The sequence below is a fragment of the Thalassophryne amazonica genome, chromosome 5, assembly GCF_902500255.1.
Source record: "Thalassophryne amazonica chromosome 5, fThaAma1.1, whole genome shotgun sequence".
Classification (NCBI taxonomy): Eukaryota; Metazoa; Chordata; class Actinopteri; order Batrachoidiformes; family Batrachoididae; genus Thalassophryne; species Thalassophryne amazonica.
In genome coordinates, this window is record NC_047107.1 from 101,079,927 (window position 1) to 101,102,137 (window position 22,211).

Below are 22,211 nucleotides of genomic sequence, written 5' to 3' on the forward strand. Positions count from 1 at the left end.
AAGGCATTCATACTAAATATAGTTCTTCTAAAATAACATACAAAAGTTGATTTGTTGTTGGACATTTACATGCACTCATCACAGGTGTGAATGTTGTGGTAATTTTGAGCTTATAATGATGTCTTTGAACTGTTCTTTTGCCAGGGTACAGCATACATCATTAACGACTTTAAAAAAGAAGAATTGGGTAGGCAAGTCTGAACTTATTTTGGATCACCTCTAGTCCAAACTGCATCAAAATTATACATACAGGGTTAAATGGGTACATACATTCATTTAAATGTTTTTATAAGACTCTACTTTTACGAAGGTTTTACAATGTCTTTTAACGTGCCAAGGCCTATTAACTCCTCATTAGTGATGATGATTGACTACAACTGGTAGTTTCTCTTTACCAGCATAAAAAGGATGTGTTTGACAGCAGTCATTGGGCTCAGAACAATGGGAAAGTCCCAGGAACTCTGTAAAGATCTAAGAAAGGAATTGTAGATTTACACAAGTTGGGAAGGTCTCTTGCAGATATTTTTAAACAACTGCAGATTCCATGATCATCAGTTAAAACAACTGTATATAAGTACAAATTTTTTAGATGTGTTACCACTTTGCCAACATCTGGAAAAAGACCCAAACTGTCACCCTCAGATGAGAGGAAATTTGTTAGGACGTTCAGGAACAACCCAGGAACCAACAAGGCTCAGACCTCCCATGAACTGGAAACTGTCGACAGTGGAGCAAGTTTTACATCGCCATGGACTGAGAAGGTGCCAACCAAGCAACTTCTCCAAAATTGACATGTACAAGCTACACTGAAATTTGCAGCTGCCCATATGGATGCCTGGTAGAGAAATGTTTTATGGACAGACGAGACAATGACTGAGCTATCTGGCCACAATGACAAGAGTTATGTTTGGAGGAGTAAAGGTGAGGCCTTCAAACCTTAAAACACTACTAACTGTAAATTATTATGGTGGTAGCATTGTGCTCTGGGGCTGGTGCATCACACAAAGTGGATGGAATAATGAAGGAGGAGGACTACCTCCAAATTCTCCAACGTCACCTCAAATCAACAGCTGGATGGTTGAAACTTCCAACAGGACAATGATCCCAAACACACATCCACTGGTTGTGAATTGGATAAAGTAGGCTAACATTAAGGTTCTGGACCTTCCCAAAGCTCCCACCTCAAGCCTATTGAAAATTTGTGGACTATCCGGGTCCATGGCAGTAAAGCAACCTATGCCAGAAGCTTGTTGATGGCTTCCAAAAGCATCCGGTTGAGGTGTAGCTTCCTAAGGGACATTTAACCAAATATTAGTATGTGTGTGTGTGTGTGTGTGTGTGTGTGTATGAGCCTGCATATATAAATTTTGACCTTGGGTGAATTAGAGAAGATCCAAAATAGACTCAAACATGGGCTCCTCCAAATTTGTGTCTGTGTTTTTTTTTTTTAAGTAATTAATTATGTATGCTGTACAATCAGTACACCCTGGCAAAAGAACAGCTCAAAGACATTACTAAAAGTCCAAAAATTACCACTGTATGCATCATTTAGCTGATGAATTCTCAATCTTCAATGAGAGGGCTGTTGTAATTTCAGCTACTTGGATGTCTTCATTTTCTTTGATTCCTCTGTGCTGTGGTCTCGCTTCCTTTTTTGTCTGTTCTTCTGACCTTCTTCTTGTCTGAACTGATGCCTGTTGGCAATAGCAATCATACTGACAAATTTGGTTCACGCAGGCAAATAATCATATTAAAGTTTATCAGGATTTCATTTTAGAAAATGTTTCAGAAAACAAATACCTTAAAAAAAGTGAAACACAAAGTCATAGTACATTATCATGCTGTTTATAATGAATTCTTGCAAATGACACAAAGCTGGAAGTCATCCACAAGCACAGTGATGAACTTCTATCAAGGGCAAGTTTGGCTACTTAACCCTCTAGGATCCAAGGGTGTTTTCCTGATTTTACTATACCTTCAGTAATTTACCTTTTAATTTATCTTTTACTTTTGATGCCCATGTACTGCATATCAACATGCTCAGAACAACCTCAAGCTTTTCTTTCTAGTCACATAGCACTACTACAACCCCTGGCAAAAATTATGGAATGTTCATTCAGTTGTTTAATTTTGTAGAAAAAAAGCAGATCACAGACATGACACAAAACTGAAGTCATTTCAAATGGCAACTTTCTGGCTTTAAGAAACACTATAAGAAATCAGGAAAAACAATTGTGCCAGTCAGTAACGGTTACTTTTTTAGACCAAGCAGAGGGAAAAAAAAATTATGGAATCACTCAATTCTGAGGAAAAAATTATGGAATCATGAAAAACAAAAGAACGCTCCAACACATCACTAGTATTTTGTTGCACCACCTCTGGCTTTTATAACAGCTTGCAGTCTCTGAGGCATGGACTTAATGAGTGACAAACAGTACACTTCATCAATCTGGCTCCAACTTTCTCTGATTGCTGTTGCCAGATCAGCTTTGCAGGTTGGAGCCTTGTCATGGACCATTTTCTTCAACTTCCATCAAAGATTTTCATTTGGAATAAGATCCGGACTATTTGCAGGCCATGACATTGACCCTATGTGTCTTTTTGCAAGGAATGTTTTCACAGTTTTTGCTCTATGGCAAGATGCATTATCATCTTGAAAAATGATTTCATCATCCCCAAATATCCTTTCAATTGATGGGATAAGAAAAGTATCCAAAATATCAACGTAGACTTGTGCATTTATTGATGATGTAAAGACAGCCATCTCTCCAGTGCCTTTACCTGACATGCAGCCCCATATCATCAATGACTGTGGAAATTTACATGTTCTCTTCAGGCAGTCATCTTTATAAAACTCATTGGAACGGCACCAAACAAAAGTTCCAGCATCATCACCTTGCCCAATGCAGATTTGAGATTCATCACTGAATATGACTTTCATCCAGTCATCCACAGTCCACGATTGCTTTTCCTTAGCCCATTGTAACCTTGTTTTTTTCTGTTTAGGTGTTAATGATGGCTTTCATTTAGCTTTTCTGTATGTAAATTCCATTTCCTTTAGGCGGTTTCTTACAGTTCGGTCACAGACGTTGACTCCAGTTTCCTTCCATTCGTTCCTCATTTGTTTTGTTGTGCATTTTCGATTTTTGAGACATATTGCTTTAAGTTTTCTGTCTTGACGCTTTGATGTCTTCCTTGGTCTACCAGTATGTTTGCCTTTAACAACCTTCCCATGTTGTTTGTATTTGGTCCAGAGTTTAGACACAGCTGACTGAACAACCAACATCTTTTGCAACACTGCATGATGATTTACCCTATTTTAAGAGTTTGATAATCCTCTCCTTTGTTTCAATTGACATCTCGTGTTGGAGCCATGATTCATGTCAGTCCACTTGGTGCAACAGCTCTCCAAGGTGTGATCACTCCTTTTTAGATGCAGACTAACAAGCATATCTGATTTGATGCAGGTGTTAGTTTTGGGGATGAAAATTTACAGGGTGATTCCACAATTTATTCCTCAGAATTGAGTGATTCCATATTTTTTTCCCCTCTGCTTGGTTTAAAAAAGTAACCGTTACTGACTGCCACAATTTTTTTCTTGATTTCTTATAGTGTTTCTTAAAGCCAGAAAGTTGCCATTTGAAATGACTTTAGTTTTGTGTCATGTCTGTGATCTGCTTTTTTTCTACAAAATTAAACAACTGAATGAACATCCTCTGAGGCCGGTGATTCCATAATTATTGCCAGGGGTTGTATTATTCTGAACACTACTGTACATAACTTCTAAAAAATGAAATACACAATAGTCATATTAACTTAGAACATGAACAGGATCAGTGAAGGTCCACTATGGAAATAAGTATGACACTTTTTGTGACAACTTTATAGTGCTCTTTGTCAATAGAAATTAAACTAGCTACGTGAGCGCAGAGCTGCATTTCTTCCTCTCAAACTGCAATTTTGCATCAACTGCATCAAAATTAAAGCAGTTATCACTTTAAGAACAAGTCAACATGACACAAAATTACACTTATAACTTCAACCTGCAGTTCCCATGTGTGCTGAACTGTGGAGGGTTTTCCATACGGAACATGGATCAGCTGTGATGTGTTACACCACTAGCCACAGTACTTCAGGATTTCACTGATTCCTTGTGGCTATTTTTGTTCAGAAGGAGTAACATTGCTTCTCTTCCTTTAAAGGAGTCCTGACAGAACAGCCACACCAATCTAGAACTTTTTTTTGGTAACTACAAATATAAGGAACACACTGAACAATCTTGGACTGAAGTCAACACCACAGCAGTATGTCATGGGGAGGGATGGTGCTGAAATGTGCTCACCTGGACTGCCAGCGTCGGCCACTGTTCCACACCCGACCAAAAGATGGAAGCCAGTTGGCATCTGTGTGAGAGCTGTGGTCAAAGTTGGCCCCTACTCTGTTTGGAGGAAGCTTCCTCAGCTTCTCTTGTTCCTCTGAAAAGAGATCAGTTTGTTTTAATTACATTTATTTTTTGGAAATGGTGTAAAGCTGTTCATTAGCCAAACCATGCAAACAGAGGACCTTCAGCTTCATAAAACTGATTATGATGAGTGCAATGTTCAAATATGCTGGTCCTGCACACCTGACATGATTATTACTGGTAAGTATGCACAACCAAGAGCTACTCTTGATACCAATTTGAGCAACTAGAGTCAAATTAACAGCCAGCAGCAAGCATCAAACCACTGCTGACATGCAAATAAAATCTGCAAAGCAAATCTGTATTTCTCTGTGTGGAAGTGATGCCAGTACATGTGCTAGAAAAAGCCCTGTTTAGAAAAGCAAGTTGTAGTAGCCACTACAGGCAGAGAAGGACAGTAACAACAAAATAGATCAAATCTAGGCTTGAGTCTCCATTTTGCCAGAAGAAGTAAGTCCTATACAGGCCCTGAGGGCCCTTGGTGCCGATGCTTATCTCCAGATTCTGTAGCGTCAAGTGGATGAGAGTCTACAACTCCCCTAGACAGGACGCTAGTCTCATGCAGGTTACTTCCACAGCCACAGTCAATACCCATTTGCAGCTGGGTAGACTGAAACAATCTATATTATAAAAACCAAGTGGCCTCTGTGTATGGCTTCAATCACACAGAAACTGGGGAGAGCTGACATTATGTCACTGTGAGAGACAATCAAAAAAAAAAAAAAAAAAAAAAAAAAAACGGAAATCACAATGTATGATTTTTTTAATAATTTATTTGTATGTTACTGCTGCAAATAAGTATTTGAACACCTGTGAAAATCAATGTTAATGTTTGATACAGTAGCCTTTGTTTGCAATTACAGAGGTCAAACGTTTCCTGTAGTCCTTGACCAAGTTTTCACAGACTAAAGCAGGGATTTTGGTCCACCCCTCCATACAGATCTTCTCCAAATCTTTCAGGTTTGGAGTTTCAGCTCCCTCCAAAGATTTTCTATTGAGTTCAGGTCTGGACACTGGCCAGGCTACTCCAGGATCTTGAAATGCTTCTTACAGAGCCCCTCCTTAGTTGCCCTGGATGTGTGTTTGGGGTCACTGTCATGCTGGAAGACCCAGCCATGACCCATCTTCAATGCTCTTACTGAGGGAAGGAGGTTGTTTGCCAAAATCTTGCAATACATGACCCCATCCATCCTCCCTTCAATACAGTGCAGTCGTCCTGTCCCCTTTGCAGAAGAGCACCCCCAGAGTATGATGTTTCCACCCCCATGCTTGGTTTTGGAATGGTTTTCTTGGGGTTGTTCTCATCCTCTAAACATGGTAAGTGGAGCTGATTCCAAAAAGCTCCATTTTGGTCTCATCTGACCACACGACCTTCTCCCATGCCTCCTCTGGATCATCCAGATGGTCACTGGTGAACTTCAAATAGGCCTGGACATGTGATGGCTTGAGCAGGGGGACCTTGCTGCCCTGCAGGATTTTAAACCATGACAGCAACATGTGTTACTAATGGAATCTTTGTGACTGTGGTCCCAGCTCTCTTCAGGTCATTGACCAGGTCCTCCTGTGTAGTTCTGAGCTTTCTCAGAATCATCCTTACCTCACAAAGTGAGATCTTGCATGGAATCCCAGACCAAGGGAGATTGACAGTCATCTTGTGTTTCTTCCACTTTCTAATAAATAATCATAACAGTTGTTGTCTTCTACCAAGCTGCTTGCCTGTTGTCTTGTAGTCCATCCCAGCCTTGTGCAGGTCTACAGTTTTGTCCCTGGTGTCCTTAGACAGCTCTTTGGTCTTGGCTATGGTGGACAGGTTGGAGTGTGATTGATTGAGTGTGTGAACAGGTGTCTTTTATACAGGTAACAAGTTCAAACAGGTGCAATTAATACAGGTAAAGAGTGCAGAATAAGGGGGCTTCTTAAAGAAAAATTAACAGGTCTGTGTGAGCCAGAATTCTTGCTGGTTGGTAGGTGATCAAATACTTATTTGCAGCAGTAGTGTTCAGAATAATAGTAGTGCTATGTGAATAAAAAGATTAATCCAGGTTTTGAGTATATTTCTTATTGTCACATGGGAAAGTTATTTTTTTTTTTATTAATAGCCCAATTTCATAGCCTTAAGAGTGTGCATATCATGAATGCTTGGGCTTGTTGGATTTGTGAGAATCTACTGAATCTACCGGTACCTTGTTTCCCATGTAACAATAAATACAAACAGTATGGCACTCTATGGTAAATATGCATGGAGTAGACAGTTCACAGAAACTGAGTGACTGTGCAAGAAGCAGAAGAGTGATGAAAACCACCAAGACACCCCAGACAATCCAGAAGAAGGTATAAGCTTTTATATAATGGCTGAGTGGCTCCTTGTCATTTGATTGGTAGCTTGTATGTCATATGACATGGATTATTCATACCATCTGGCATTGTGTTTCATTGACTGTGCAATAGTCCTTTTTAGTGTGCAATTTTTGTGATATATGAAATGTTCTATGAGGTGAAAGATGGAATATACCATTCAACGAGGCCAAAGAGCATCCTTCTCTGCTTTACATTAATTGTTTGTCTTATATAACAGCAAAAATAGATCTTTGTCATTTGATATTTTATTAATTTATAAACGACAGAAAAGGGACTTACATTTTGGTGTTCATCACTTGTTCTTAACAGTCCAACACGAACTTTACATAGAAGTCCAAAATGGTTCTCAGTAGTCCGTGATGCCTTCCACTGACTTTGTGTACAGACTGCCGTCTGCTTTCCTCACTCCAGTGAAAAATTGCATCAGAAATTTGTCCAGCTTTTCATCTTAACAACTCTTGATGCCTCCAGACGGCTTATGGCGTAGTGGATTCATTTTTGTTTTTTTTGTGTGTGTATATCTTAGAAGAATTAGCAGCGTCAATTAGCTCCTTCAAATCGTTGTCCACCAGCAAAATAAACTCCAGCATGTTTAGTTACCCCCCCGGGTAGTGTGAGCATGCACGGTAGTCGGGGCGTGCGATAGCACACTTCACATAGCACCAAAATTGCACGCTAAAGAAAAACTATTGCATGGTCAATGAAACACAACGGCAAATAGTATGAATAATCCATGTCAAATGACACACAAGTCACCAATCAAATAACTAGGATCCACTCAGCCATTACAGCCGCTACATTGAAATTTGCGATTGCATGCCCCGACCACCGCGTGCCCTCACACAACCGGGAGAGGTGTATCGCTAAACATGGCATTTGTTTTGCTGACAGACGACAATTTGAAAGAGCTAATTGACTGTGCTAATTCTTCTAACACACACAAAAAACAAAACAAATCCATTCCGCTGTAAGCCGTCTGGAGGAATGTCAAGCTGTTAGAATGAAAAGCTGACGTGAGTGAGGAACTACATAGTCTTTTTTTTTTGGAAATACTCAAAGTCAGTGCACGGCACGACGGACTACATCGTTGCAATTTGGACTCCTATTTCAAGTTCGTTTTGGACTGTTAAGCCCCAGTGGAACACCACAATGCAAGTCTCTTTTCTGTTGTTTGTAAATGAATAAAGTATCAAATAACAAGGAGCTATTTTAGCTGTTACATAAAACAATGAATGTTTTTACATTCTTTCAAGGGAATGAATATTTCATGAGGTGAAAGTTGGAACAAGCCATTCAACTGAGCTTTGCCTTGTTGAATGGTTTGTTCCAGCTTTCACCTCATGAAATATTCGTACCACTGAACTGATAAACATTCATTATTTGTATACTAATAAACTATGGATTTAAATGGTTGAAAGAGTAATTTTTTTAAATCTCACAATTAAAAAATCTGAATTAAAAGCTTTCAAAAACCAGTTTAAAGATGTTTCAGTTGATGAGCAGTGTGTGCATTCCTACTGTGCTTGAGGAACTCTTGAACAGAGGGGCCAATCTCTGGACGTACTGCTGCTCCAGAGCTCCCCTCCAGAGGATCATCCTGAAGCCAAGGAGGCACGGCTCCTACAGCACACAAAGGGCACACATAGACTCCAGCGTGACACACAGGAAGGCCAATAACAACAAAACCTGTCACTGTTAAGAGTGATGTGCGGCTTCTACACAAACTTTCAGTAAGTCCCTTCGGCTGCTCCCTTGTTTGCATTCGGGGTCGCCACAGCAAATCCAAGGTGGATGTGCATGTTGAATTGGCACAGGTTTTACGCTGGATGCCCTTCCTGACGCAACTCCACATTATATGGAGAAATGTGGCAGGGGTGGGATTTGAATATAACTCGATGCAAAGTTGGAGTGCACACCAATCTCCACATTTCTCTGTTCACTGATAGACATGATTAGTCCAAACTGAAACAAATTAAAACACTATGGAAGCTACTTTCAAGAAGTGGGGATAGACGGGTTGTCATATATATATATATATATATATATATATATATAAAATTCTTGGCTTTTATGAAAATCCTTCGTGAAGGTTTAATCTGTTTTCAGTTGTGTACAATTTTCTAAAATGAATTTTTATCATCAATAAGCTGCTTAACCAGTCCAATATTCCATGTAAAGAAATTATGAATAACTGAAGTTTTATAGGGCAGTACAGTGGGTTAGTGGTTAGTTAGCACTGTTACCTCTCAGCAAGAAGGTCATGGGATTGATTCCCACCTGTGGCCTTTCTGTGTAGAGTTTGCATGTTCTCCCTGTCTTTGTGTGGGTTCCCTGCAGGTGCTCCGGTTTCCTCCCACATACAAAGACATGCAGGTTAGGTGGAATGGAAACTTTACATTGTCCATAGGTTTGAATGTGTTTGTCTATACAGTGAGGAAAATAAGTATTTGAACACCCTGCGGTTTTGCAAGTTCTCCCACTTAGAAATCATGGAGGGGTCTGAAATTTTCATCTTAGGTGCATGTCCACTGTGAGAGACATAATATAAAAAAAAAAAAAAAAAAAAAAAAAAAATCCGGAAATCACAATGTATGATTTTTTAATAATTTATTTGTATGTTACTGCTGCAAATAAGTATTTGAACAAATACCAACCAGCAAGAATTCTGGCTCACACAGACCTGTTAATTTTTCTTTATGAAGCCCTCTTATTCTGCACACTTTACCTGTATTAACTGCACCTGTTTGAACTTGTTACCTGTATAAAAGACACCTATTCACACTCCAACCTGTCCACCATAGCCAAGACCAAAGAGCTGTCTAAGGACAACAGAGACAAAGGTTGGAATGGACTACAGGACAACAGGCAAGCAGCTTGGTAGATTCCATTAGTAACACATGATGCTGTCATGGTTTAAAATCTTGCAGGGCAGCAAGGTCCCCCTGCTCAAGCCATCACGTGTCCAGGCCCGTTTGAAGTTCACCAGTGACCATCTGGATGATCCAGAGAAGGCATGGGAGAAGGTCATGTGGTCAGATGAGACCAAAATAGAGCTTTTTGGAATCAACTCCGCTTACCATGTTTAGAGGATGAGAACAACCCCAAGAAAACCATCCCAACCGTGAAGCATGAGGGTGGAAACATCATACTCTGGGGGTGCTCTTCTGCAAAGGGGACAGGACGACTGCACCGTATTGAAGGGAGGATGGATGGGGTCATGTATTGCGAAATTATGGCAAACAACCTCCTTCCCTCAGTAAGAGCATTGAAGATGGGTCATGGCTGGGTCTTCCAGCATGACAATGACCCCAAACACACATCCAGGGTAACTAAGGAGGGGCTCTGTAAGAACTGGCCTGGCCAGTCTCCAGACCTGAACTCAATAGAAAATCTTTGGAGGGAGCTGAAACTCCAAACCTGAAAGATCTAGAGAAGATCTGTATGGAGGAGTGGACCAAAATCCCTGCTGCAGTGTGTGAAAACTTGGTGAGAAACTACAGGAAATGTTTGACCTCTGTAATTGCAAACAAAGGCTACTGTACCAAATATTAACATTGATTTTCACAGGTGTTCAAATACTTATTTGCAGCAGTAACATACAAATAAATTATTAAAAAATCATACATTGTGATTTCCGGATTTTTTTTTTTAATTATGTCTCTCACAGTGGACATGCACCTAAGATGAAAATTTCAGACCCCTCCATCATTTCTAATGGGAGAACTTGCAAAATCGCAGGGTGTTCAAATACTTATTTTCCTCACTGTATGTGGCCCTGCGACAGAGTGGCATGCTGTCCAGGGTGGACCCCGCCTCACGCCTTATGACTGCTGGAATAGGCTCCAGCTCCAGCCCCCGTGACTCTTAATCGGAGTAAATGTCTGAAGATGAGTGAGTGAAGTTTTAGATTTGCATTGTGACAGTGTTCACATTAGGGTCCGGTCACACGGCAATGGCTGAACGAAGAAAAAAAAAAGGGGGGGGTCATAAACTCACAAATCGTTGAGAAAAATTGGATGAATGAGCCGGCAAGAGTGCATAAAAGAACGGAACAAAATCAAAACTAACAAAAGAAAAACGAAGCAAACGGTGACCTTGAAGCTTTAAACAAAATCAACAGGAAACATTCATGATGACGTGACTTGACAGCCGGTATCAGACCGAGCGCCAGCCTGTGGTCATTTCTGCAGTTAACATGCACTCTCCACAGCACCTGCAGGTGCAAGAGTTGTCTTGACAACAGGTCTGTCTTCACAAAAACAACGTGTGCGCACACGCACATTCTGGAACATTCCAGCCACAGATGGTATGCAAACGTGCACACAGCCATTTGTGGCGCACAGCTGCTCCAGCCACAAACAGCTGGAAGGTGCGTAAATAGTTGAAGCAGTTGATAAAATGTTCTTGCCGCTACTGTTTCTGTATGACAGCGTTGCTTTTCATCCCACACATGGACAAGTCACATTCAGCTCGTCGGATCTTTAGTTATTGATCTGTTCAGATATCATCAACTTTCGTGCAAGATGTTGGACTTGGGAGGTTGGACGAAGTTGGATGTTAATCAAACAGAACTCTGACGGTACGGGAAATAAGCAAACGATGAGGAACTGTCAAGACAGAAAGCAAAACAGAATACGGACGAAGTGAGGTTGTTGTTGGGATGGTTCACATTTTTCAACACTTTGAAAATGCGCCAGCTACAGGAACGAAGCTGGACAATGATTAAATGCTGTCTCTGAAAGTCAACATAAGGCCAGATTTCTTGTTACGTTTTGGCTTTGGTGTCCTTCATTAGTGCCGTGTGACCGGGGCTTTAGATCACCTGGCCTGTGTGAGACACAATTTTGCTGTTTTGTCCAGAGTGTGAACATGTTAATTCTGGGTTTGGGGTCACATGCATGCAGAAAATGTCCAGATTTTAACTGTTTGAGATGTTAGAGGAGAGACTGATGAATTCTGTCAGGTTTGCAGCAAGCTCATGTGGTTTTATTTTGAAATACAGACTCTTATTTTGGAAGTTTGACAAAAACAGTCTTGAATTAAAAAAAAATACTGATCTCTCAAGAAATATTGGACTGATCACCTTGCCGTTTTCACCACTTGAATCTTCATGAAAAAAATACATAATTATGCCAATTTTATTTATATATATATATATATATATGTGTGTGTGTGTTTGACCTTACTCATGTATAGCGCCTTGGGGAGACGTACTGTGATTTGACACTGCATAAATAAATTGAATGCAAGGAAATTTGTACTCTACTGATACATAGTTATTTTATTGAGTACATTTTTGCATATAGTCTAGTTAACACAAATACAGATTTTTACCTGTATGAACGTTGCCACTGTTTGAGGAATCCTGTAATGGGGAGGGGGAGAATATACTTTTTAGTCAAGCAGAATATCCACATTTGTTCTGAAAATTAACAATAAACAGTCTTCGGAATTTCTGGTGACCTGATAGCCAATGAAAGTCAGGCCCTGTCCGGTTCCATCCCACATAACTTCAATCATTGGGTCACCAAAGCTGGAACCCCCATGCTGATCAGGTCCCTGATGCCTGATGTGAGAGCTGTTCCACAGAGAAAAAGAGGAGTGCCAAAACGGCCAAATGTAATTTCCATTACTTTTTTTTTGCTATTAGAAAAATGACAAAATATCACTGACAAATGCACTGTTACCTGACAGCATCTTCTGCAGAGACACTTGGGCCTTTAGGTCCATTAGACAACTCTGACTCTGTGTTACGCTGATGTTGATTCAGGAAAAGCCAACAGTGGTTCACAAGGAAGTCTGACCCCCTTTTTATATCTTATCTGTCTTTTAATCATAAACAATCTTCCCCAAATATTCCCAGAGCTCTATATCAAAGTAACATAAAATTTCTCCCAACACAAATTTTTGAGTTTCTTAATATTTCCGTGCCTTGATTAAAATAGCAGAATGTATTTCCATCATCGATAAACATTGCTTATATTTTACAAGGTGGCTACTTAATAATAATAATAATAATAAAAGAAGACCCCTACCCCAAAAAAGTGCTAGTTAAGAAATTGGAAAACCAATACAGACTTAATAGAAAATTATAACAAACTAACAAATTTATCAACTCTAACAGAATAGAAAATTATAACAAACTAACAAATTTATCAACTCTAAGAGAACATACAAAGCATTTGTCAGAAGAATGGTGACATTTGTCATCATAAACAAAATAACAATCATTGAAAAACAGAGTCAAAGTGAGGGATACTGCCACTGCATCCTTGGAAAACAAACCTCAATGTGGGACTGAAGAACCTCTTGACGATATTTCTCCTGAGCCCGGATGCAATCAGCTTGCTGTAGCATGAAAAAAAAATACACACAGTTTGCATTTCTTTGATGCAAATTAAGTCCAAGACATATTCAGTGACTTGGAAATATTCATGTATCCATCCTCTGACTTGTCTGAAGAAAAGTGGCAATAAAACTGATTATTTTCAGGTATTACACCAAAGGGTCCATTACTTATGCAACCTATCATCTTGGCTTTGATATTGTTATTTAATTTACATCAAGTTGTAGAGATATGGTTTGAGTTTAAAGAGGATCAGTTTTGAATTTTTACTATCGAGAAGCCTCAATTACTTTTTGTAAGCATAAACAAAATCCCAAGAGCTGAATACTTTTTCAAGGCACTGTAATAACAGATTTCAAGCTTCTAACCATCTATCTCCCACAGCCAAGTTAGACACATGGGCATTCTCTTGGTTAATAATCAGCTGTTCTTCAAAAGGTACAAAGGAGTGTTTTTTAAAGTGAGTATACACTACCTGTTTAATAAATTCATCTTGCTTTTCCACAAATGTGTCCAAAACATTTGCCACCTCAGTTTTAAACCTGTTTAAGAAATAAATAAGACATTCATGTTGTGAAAAAAAAAAAAAAAAAAAAAAAATCCTACAAACTTTAATGTACACCAAAAAGTTCGAAATGATCAAGAATTATATTTTAGATATCTCCAAATGATTTCTGATCAATCACATTTACAGAACACTGAGCCAGACACGCAACTACAAATGCAGAAACACAAGTCGGCAAGTAATACCTGTAATAGAACTCAAAATTTAAGTTCTAGGTGTGACTTTCTGACATAGAATGCGATTCCTGTCCTAACACATACTAAAATGTCTTGTTGTACACTTTTAGCTGAGTAAGTCTACCTTTCAGCCTCCTCTTCTGTGATGATGACCTTATCTTTTAGCTTGGGATCAGCTTTATTGTCCCACCAGAACTTATGTGTATTCTTCTTGTGTTGTGGTCTACAAAAAGAAATATTTGAAATGTACAACCATCAAAACAGAGAGCAGTCTAATACAGAAATTAATGTGGATAAAACCATAATGGTTTAACAATCTGGCCTAACAATCTCTCCACAATGGAAATTTAAAATGCCACAAGTGTTTTTGGTATCCAGCCATTTTGTTATACAGACATGTCCCTCAAATGTAAAATTATTGCTTGGGACACCATGTCTTAATCTAAATTGTCGTACAAGTGTAGAAGAATAACAGACAAGAAAATAACAGGAAGTATCTTCTAAGTACAACAGAATAAACTACAGAGCTTCACTAAACATAACCGAGGAAAACAGGACTGGTACTGCAGGTATACAGAGACAGACTGTGATGTGAACATGATGTAATTATCACTGAAGTCAAACTTACGTGGCCATGTGCTCCAACAATCCTCCATGCAGTACAGTGATGTTGCCATCAGTAACATTTCTTTGAATTTCAAGCTCACAGCAGTAACACCAGAACATCTGCTCATGTTGAATACAATCAAACTTCTCTACCTGTGGTTTTTTAATTGTTCGGCGAGCTTCCTTCACCTGAAAACCAACAGCAAATAAATAAATACATTTACAGAAATCAGTTGGTGTTGCACAGAATTGACAAAACAACAACAAAACAACTATTTTGATTATTTATTCATCTTCAAAGGCATTTATCAAAGACAAATACCAATATCTGGCCAATCCAGCTTCTAGGGAGTTACTAAACTGAATACTGGTATTGTGGAGTTTTTGAGCTGTTGTGGTAAAATTGCACTGTAGTTTTTAACTGTGTACCTCATACACTGTAGACTAATAATCATAACCAGCAGCCCTAAAACTCACTTGCAGATAACCCCAAAACAAATATGTAGACTTCAATAAACTGCCCCTGTTTTAAAAGATAAAAATATAATTTCCTTGATGCTTGTGCCTCCTAGTGGCCAGTTATAAGCAAAATCATTTGCCAGGGCGAGCAGTACGGTGGATTAGTAGTTAGCACTCTTGCCAACCAGCGTGAAACTCCAAGGTTTGCTTCTGGTCCTTTTGTGTGGAGTGTGCATTGTCTCTCAGTGTTTGCATGGGCTTCCTCCCACTTCCAAAGACATGCAGGTTAGGTGAACCGTAGACATAAGTGAGTGTGAATGAGCGTGCTTGTCTGTATGCGTCAGCCCTGTGACAGACTGAGGGCCTGTCCAGGGTGCACCCTGCCTCTCGCCCAATGAATATGTTCCAGCCTCCACATGACCCTTAACTGCAAAAAGCAGCTCCAGAAATTAGATGAATGGATTACCCAGGTCTGAAACAACTGTCCAAAGGATGGCATATTTGTTAGTAAACACTAACTTTTCATTCACTGTATACAGGTGTATCTCAAAAAAATAGAATACTGTGGAAAAATCCCAATACTTTTTGTTAGTCAGTTCAGAAAGGGAAAAATATATTCTAAATTCATTACATATAAACTAAAATGTTTCAAGCATTTTTTTAACCCTCTGGGGTCAGAGGGCATTTTTTGGACAGTTGACTCACCTGGCGGAAATGTTTTATTATTGCTGTTAACAGCTCTCCCTGCATCCCATAATCAAGTTTTATGTCTCCTTTTTTCAGGATAACCTGTGCTTTCAGAATATATATGTTTTTGTTGTGTTTTATAAGTGTAATAAAGGTTTACAATCAGAAACAGGCAAGGAAAAAATAAAGCGAAAAATAATTTTCCACACACATTTATTCAAAACACACAGCAAACTATAATAAACAACTGTTTTGACACTTTATAAAGGTAATTTGAGGTCTTGTGTGAAAGTCTGTACAACAAAGGTTCAAACAATAAACACAAATGCACTTTTTGAACAATATATACAAAATGGTCTATGCGTTTTGTTATTTTGATATGGTAAACAGTGCTTTACGCAGAGAAAGCAACAGAGTTATCCAGTAACATTCACATGCAAACTAGTGGAGCAATCCTGATAGTTACACACTCTTTGTTTGAGCACGTGAGATTGTCATCAGAGGCTCTCGGTGTGCTCCTGCTTTCACTGATCGCTGTGCGTAATGGCGCAGGGCGCACTGAGTATGTACTAATAGTATGTACTCATTAGAGCACCCAGAGGGCTATTCAAACGGGCCAACTAGTAACATATCACTCCTGAAAACGATCTTTGGATTTTCACATGAGGGAAATCTGCCCTATGACTGGATTTTGGAAAACCATGTGACGGTGAACCAATTTCAATTGGACACTCACATTACGCACGTCATCACACAGCTCAAGTTGTCCATCAGGTAAAGAAATAATAATAATAATAATAATAATAATAATATCCTCTGTTTTGTGGGACTAAGTGCGCAGCTCCAAAGAACTACGCAGATTTCGGTCAGAATTAATAACTTCAGAGCGAATCGCTGCTTTAAATCAAATGACACATCTTTCCAAATGTTATAATACAATCAATAAACTACAACCAACCAAAACAGGTGGGTTTTTTTCCCCCCAAAATGAGACCTGCTGTTTTTCAAATGACATCCTGATGTGCAGCACAGAGCTCAGCTCAGAGTCTAAGGAGTTAGGACCAATTTCATATTTATTTACTTTAAGACTCAAAAAAAGGGTTGTTGACATAAAAAAAAACCTGTAAAACCTTACTTTTAGTACACAGAAATTCAAAAATTCACAAATTCACAAGAGGCATTGATAAGGGAATCGGATTGATAAGTGGAATCGATAATGGTATCGATATTGATAATATCTTATTACCCATCCCTAATTGTATCCCACCAAATCGCATTGTGAGGAACTGAATTGCCATCAAATACATATCAAATCGCATCGTATCGTCATGTATCGCTATATGTATTGTATCCCTGATCGTGTATCGAGGTGCGTATCGAATCGCTGTCAGTGTTGAGATTCACATGCCTAACAGCCACACAACAAAAGAACGAAAAAAGTGACAGCGCTGATGAATATCTGCAGTTAATGAACCGGTGGAGCCAGGGCCACAAATTTAAATTAATCCGTAACACCGACTACACACAGGAGCTAGCGTTAAAGCTAACATGTAAGGTTTACATCAAAACCACTTCAGCCCAGCTTGCTTACCTTTTCTAAGAACTTGAGAAGAACCACTCTTAGTCTGTTTTGGTGGCTTTTTCCAAAGATGTGGCCTTTCCCAGAGAACGTTGTTTGCCGACATATGGCGCAGTAATATGCGCCCATCGCCCTCAAAGCCAGCACAACCACCGTGCTGATGAATAACCCAAGCTAAAATGAACTAGCATTCATTTTGAACGTTTATGATTATATTTACATCGACGCAAAATCTCTCAATCGGTGTTAAAAAAAAAGAGAATACTGGCATGTTTTGTTTTGTCCTTAGTCCCCTGCTTCTTCTTCTTCTTCTTCTTCTTCTCCTCCTCCGTCTTCTTCTTCTGTGGTGTTTAACGGCAGCCAGCATCCTTATTGTTACATTGCTGCCACCTTCTGCATCACTCCGTTATGGCAGTACTAAATCCTCCCAATGAGTCCAGTCTCAACTTTCAAGTATTTAAAAAGCAAACACTTCGCCCTCCCACTTGACCCTATCCCTAAAATACTTCCTACTGTAGGAATTCTGAGAGGCGCTCTTCGTGATGCTTTCCTAAGAGGAACACAGTACTGTTCAAGAAAGTATGACTGATTCTCAGTCTTTCTTTTATGCCCCCAATGATACTGCAAAAAGAGAGTACCAAAGACATTTAATGGTCACCTCAATAGGTGTTAGCATTCAAGTCTCACAACCATACATTAAGACAGGAAGCACCAGTACTAGAAAGACTTGGGCCTTCGTTCTCCAGAAAAGACATCAGCATTGCCAGACACCTCTGTCCAGAGATCTCAGGACTCCATCAGCTCTTCCCCGGCGTCTCTCACTCTCAAAGGCAGAGGACTCAAACACATTCATGTCACCACTCAGAGGTAGCTCAGTGGATAAGGAGCCGGCCAGTAGTCCTGGGTTCAAATCCTGCTTATGCTGCCTGTTTATGTTCTTGGACAAGACATTTAATCTGCATTGACAAACACATACAGTTCAATTTCTTGCTCATCTTCTTATGTTCTGCAATCAAACTATCCATTGATCCTGCAAAGATCACAGCATTGTCCACAAAGTCAAGGTCAGTAAACCTTTTCTCAACAACAAAACCATTTAAGCTGCTGGTTTCCAAACCCCTACCCAATATTCAGTCCATTGTATGGGACAGAATGGACTTGAGTAATATATTTTGCCTGGCAGAAATGTTTTTCACCCTATGTATTTTGATGGGGACCCGCGATAGACACAGCCTGCCTAGTGTGTACCCAGCCTCTTGCTCAGTGATTGCTGGGATATATAGGCTCCAGCCCCCGGTGACCCTTGACTGGAATAAGCGGGTTCAGCAAGGCTCAACATTGGACGCGGTACATGGTCAGAGCTTGTAATGATTTTCTGAATTTAAACAAATTTCCATAAAGTTGTATTGTGAGTGTGTATAAGTTTAATGAAAAGTAAATGGACTTGTTGGGTGAAATGGTGTTACAACCCAAAGTATTGGACCCTTAAGAGGGAGGCAGACACAACTGTAAAAATAAACAAGCTCATTCAGTTCAACAAAAAGAGATTGTAAGAATTCCTATTTAAATGTATACGAGGTATCTTATAAAACTAACCGGCAGTTTTATTAAAAAAAAAAAAACTATATGGATTTGAATGACATGCGATTACACCAACCATGCTTGAACCCTCGTGCGCATGCGTGAGTTTTTTCACGCGTGTCGGCGACGTCATTTCCCTGTGGGCAGGCCTTGAGTGAGATGTGGTCCCGCCCTCTCGGCTGAATTCCTTTGTTTCACACGCTGCTCGAGACGGCGCGCGTTGCTTTATCAAACTTTTTTCTGGACCTGTGAGGAATATCCCAGTGGACACTATTCGAGAAATTCAACTGGTTTTCGGTGAAAAGTTTAACGTCTGATGAGAGATTATGGGGTGTTTCTGTCACTGTAAGGACTTCCCATGGAGCGGGACGTCATGCAGCGCTTCCAGGCGCCGTCGTCGGCCTGTTTCGACCTAAAAACATCCTAATTTAAGGCTCTGTTGACCCAGGATGTCGTGAGAGAACAGAAGATTCAGAAGAGGCCGGCATGAGGACTTTATGCGGACATTCCACTGTTTAAGGACATTTTGTAATGAAAGACGTGCGCGCAAATTCGCTGAGTCATTTCCGTGACGACTCGGCAAATCTGTGTGCACCGCGACAGGAAAAACACCTCCGTGTTGAAAACCATTTGTAAAATTCAGGCGGCTTTTGATGGCTTTCAACAAGTGAGTAGCTGAGAAATTGTTTAACAGCTTGGGCATGTTCCAACTTGCCAGTTAAGGTTTCCAACGGAGGTGTTTTTCCTGTCGCGACCCCCCGCGGTCGGGTCCGGCCCGACATGCGACTCTGCCCGCACGTTCTTTCATTACAAAATGTCCGTTAACAATGGAATGTCCGAATAAACTCCTCATGCCGACTTCTTCTGAAAGTTCTCTGTTCTCTGACACTTACTGGGTCAACAGAGCCTGAAATGTGGAAGTTTTCAACTTGAAACGGCGAGACGCTGCCGTCTCGAAGCGCAGATCGCCATCAGGCGCCGTGGGCCGTCCTTACAGGCGACACTACCAGACCAAAATCTCTCATCAGCCGTTAAAATTTTTACCGAAAACCAGCTGAATTTAATAAATGGTGTCCACTCAGTTGTGCCTTACAGTTTTGAAAAAATTTTGATCAAACAAAGCAGCAGTCTCTGAGCCATTCCTAAACAATGAAAAAATCGACAAGAGGGTGGGCGACTCCTCACTTAAAGACTGCCCACAGGCGAATGACGTAACCGACAGGAGTGAAAAAACTCTCGCATGTCTGATGTAATCACACGTGATTCAAATCCATATGGTTTTTGAAAAAAATAATAAGGTCGGATACTTTTCTAATAGACCTCGTATTACATATGAATTTGTGACTTACGTCTAATCATACCGACACCCCAATTAAGCAGGGGGCGATAGTACAGTTTAAAATTGAACATTAACTACCAGCAAGAAAAATAGCAGGCGGCGTGTAAGCTTTGGCAAAAACATTATTCAGAGTTCATAGTTCTGATCACCTGACTCCAGATGTACAAGTCTGTAGAGATGAAATGTTGATGGCACATGATCCCAATATATTAGAGAAGAAGAATGATTTTGCCGTAGCATAACAGAAATGTTTCCTTCTCTATTGAAACAAGTGTAAGATGGTGTCAGAGCTATGCCAAAGGAAAGTAATAAGTATGGTAGGATGGACGGTCTAATTCAATGGTACCTTAATATGAAATATATGGATGTGATTCAGGTATTTACAGATGGATCTAAAGATCCAGTCACAGGAAAGACAGGAGCAGCAGTTATTGTTCCCCAGTTCCATAAGTTGATCCAAAAAAGACTGTCAGATCATTTATTCATCTTTTCTGTGTAACTGCTAGTAATTCGCACTGTGGTGGGAAGAGGAGGTGAAGTTCAGTCACCAGGTCATCTGTTCTGATTCAGTGACAGCATTAATCAGCATTTCAATCAATCAATTCAATCAATTTTTTTTTTTATATAGCGCCAAATCACAACAAACAGTTGCCCCAAGGCACTTTATATTGTAAGGCAAGGCCATACAATAATTATGTAAAACCCCAACGGTCAAAACGACCCCCTGTGAGCAAGCACTTGGCTACAGTGGGAAGGAAAAACTCCCTTTTAACAGGAAGAAACCTCCAGCAGAACCAGGCTCAGGGAGGGGCAGTCTTCTGCTGGGACTGGTTGGGGCTGAGGGAGAGAACCAGGAAAAAGACATGCTGTGGAGGGGAGCAGAGATCGATCACTAATGATTAAATGCAGAGTGGTGCATACAGAGCAAAAAGAGAAAGAAACAGTGCATCATGGGAACCCCCCAGCAGTCTACGTCTATAGCAGCATAACTAAGGGATGGTTCAGGGTCACCTGATCCAGCCCTAACTATAAGCTTTAGCAAAAAGGAAAGTTTTAAGCCTAATCTTAAAAGTAGAGAGGGTGTCTGTCTCCCTGATCTGAATTGGGAGCTGGTTCCACAGGAGAGGAGCCTGAAAGCTGAAGGCTCTGCCTCCCATTCTACTCTTACAAACCCTAGGAACTACAAGTAAGCCTGCAGTCTGAGAGCAAAGCACTCTATTGGGGTGATAAGGTACTACGAGGTCCCTAAGATAAGATGGGACCTGATTATTCAAAACCTTATAAGTAAGAAGAAGAATTTTAAATTCTATTCTAGAATTAACAGGAAGCCAATGAAGAGAGGCCAATATGGGTGAGATATGCTCTCTCCTTCTAGTCCCCGTCAGTACTCTAGCTGCAGCATTTTGAATTAACTGAAGGCTTTTTAGGGAACTTTTAGGACAACCTGATAATAATGAATTACAATAGTCCAGCCTAGAGGAAATAAATGCATGAATTAGTTTTTCAGCATCACTCTGAGACAAGACCTTTCTGATTTTAGAGATATTGCGTAAATGCAAAAAAGCAGTCCTACATATTTGTTTAATATGCGCTTTGAATGACATATCTCAAATGATATATTTCAAATGGCAAATCTGTTTGCAGGCCAGACCTGATCAATGAGATTCATTTAAACTACAACAGGAGAATATTCAGTATGTCTTATGTGGGTTCCATTCCATCTCATTCTGGAATTGAGGGCAACAAAGTAGTAGATCAGCTGGCAAAAGCAGGTTTGAAATACAGATCAACATTCCACTTAGATAATCTGAAGACAAACAACAAGAACAAAGCATGGCAAAAGCTACGGGAACAGGGAATCTAGGTAGTCCCTTCGGCTGCTCCCTTGTTTGAACATAGGTTCATCCAACCTGGTCTCACGGCAAGTCATGATTCAGCAGCATGAAATATACATTAATCTATTGGTTTGTGATATTGTGACGAAAAGCGCCTCATTTTCGTCACGGCAGCACGAATTCATTCTAATTCATTCCGCGAATTAAAAGTGAAGCGG

The 22,211-nt window shown here is 40.0% G+C and overlaps 1 protein-coding gene and 1 long non-coding RNA gene across 2 annotated transcripts; one reads left to right on the top strand and one right to left on the bottom strand.

Annotated features, from left to right (window-relative positions):
* Positions 1-1,552: 1,552 nt before the first annotated feature.
* ccdc84 (coiled-coil domain containing 84) lies at positions 1,553-17,550 on the bottom strand. The gene is made up of 11 exons (XM_034170978.1): positions 17,251-17,550; positions 14,536-14,702; positions 14,032-14,130; positions 13,642-13,708; positions 13,106-13,168; positions 12,508-12,575; positions 12,284-12,398; positions 12,155-12,185; positions 8,339-8,440; positions 4,343-4,475; positions 1,553-1,694 (listed from the first exon to the last, which is right to left on the bottom strand). Exons 1-11 carry the CDS (start codon positions 17,365-17,367, stop codon positions 1,598-1,600), a joined length of 1,059 nt encoding a protein of 352 aa, XP_034026869.1. The 5' UTR covers positions 17,368-17,550; the 3' UTR covers positions 1,553-1,597.
* LOC117511034 lies at positions 4,361-4,760 on the top strand. Its single transcript, XR_004560871.1, has 2 exons — positions 4,361-4,489; positions 4,561-4,760. It is a non-coding gene; the product is annotated as an uncharacterized LOC117511034 (long non-coding RNA).
* Positions 17,551-22,211: the final 4,661 nt, after the last annotated feature.

Bases quoted from the DNA above. Each gene is read 5' to 3' on its own strand.
- ccdc84 (XM_034170978.1), bottom strand. From the start codon at position 17,367: ATGGGCGCATATTACTGCGCCATATGTCGGCAAACAACGTTCTCTGGG. The intron at 13,169-13,641 runs GTAGTGTATACT...TTCATGCTACAG, and splicing joins AAGATGAATTTATTAAACAG to CAAGCTGATTGCATCCGGGC. The intron at 12,186-12,283 runs GTCACCAGAAAT...TCCCCATTACAG, and splicing joins TGACTTTCATTGGCTATCAG to GATTCCTCAAACAGTGGCAA.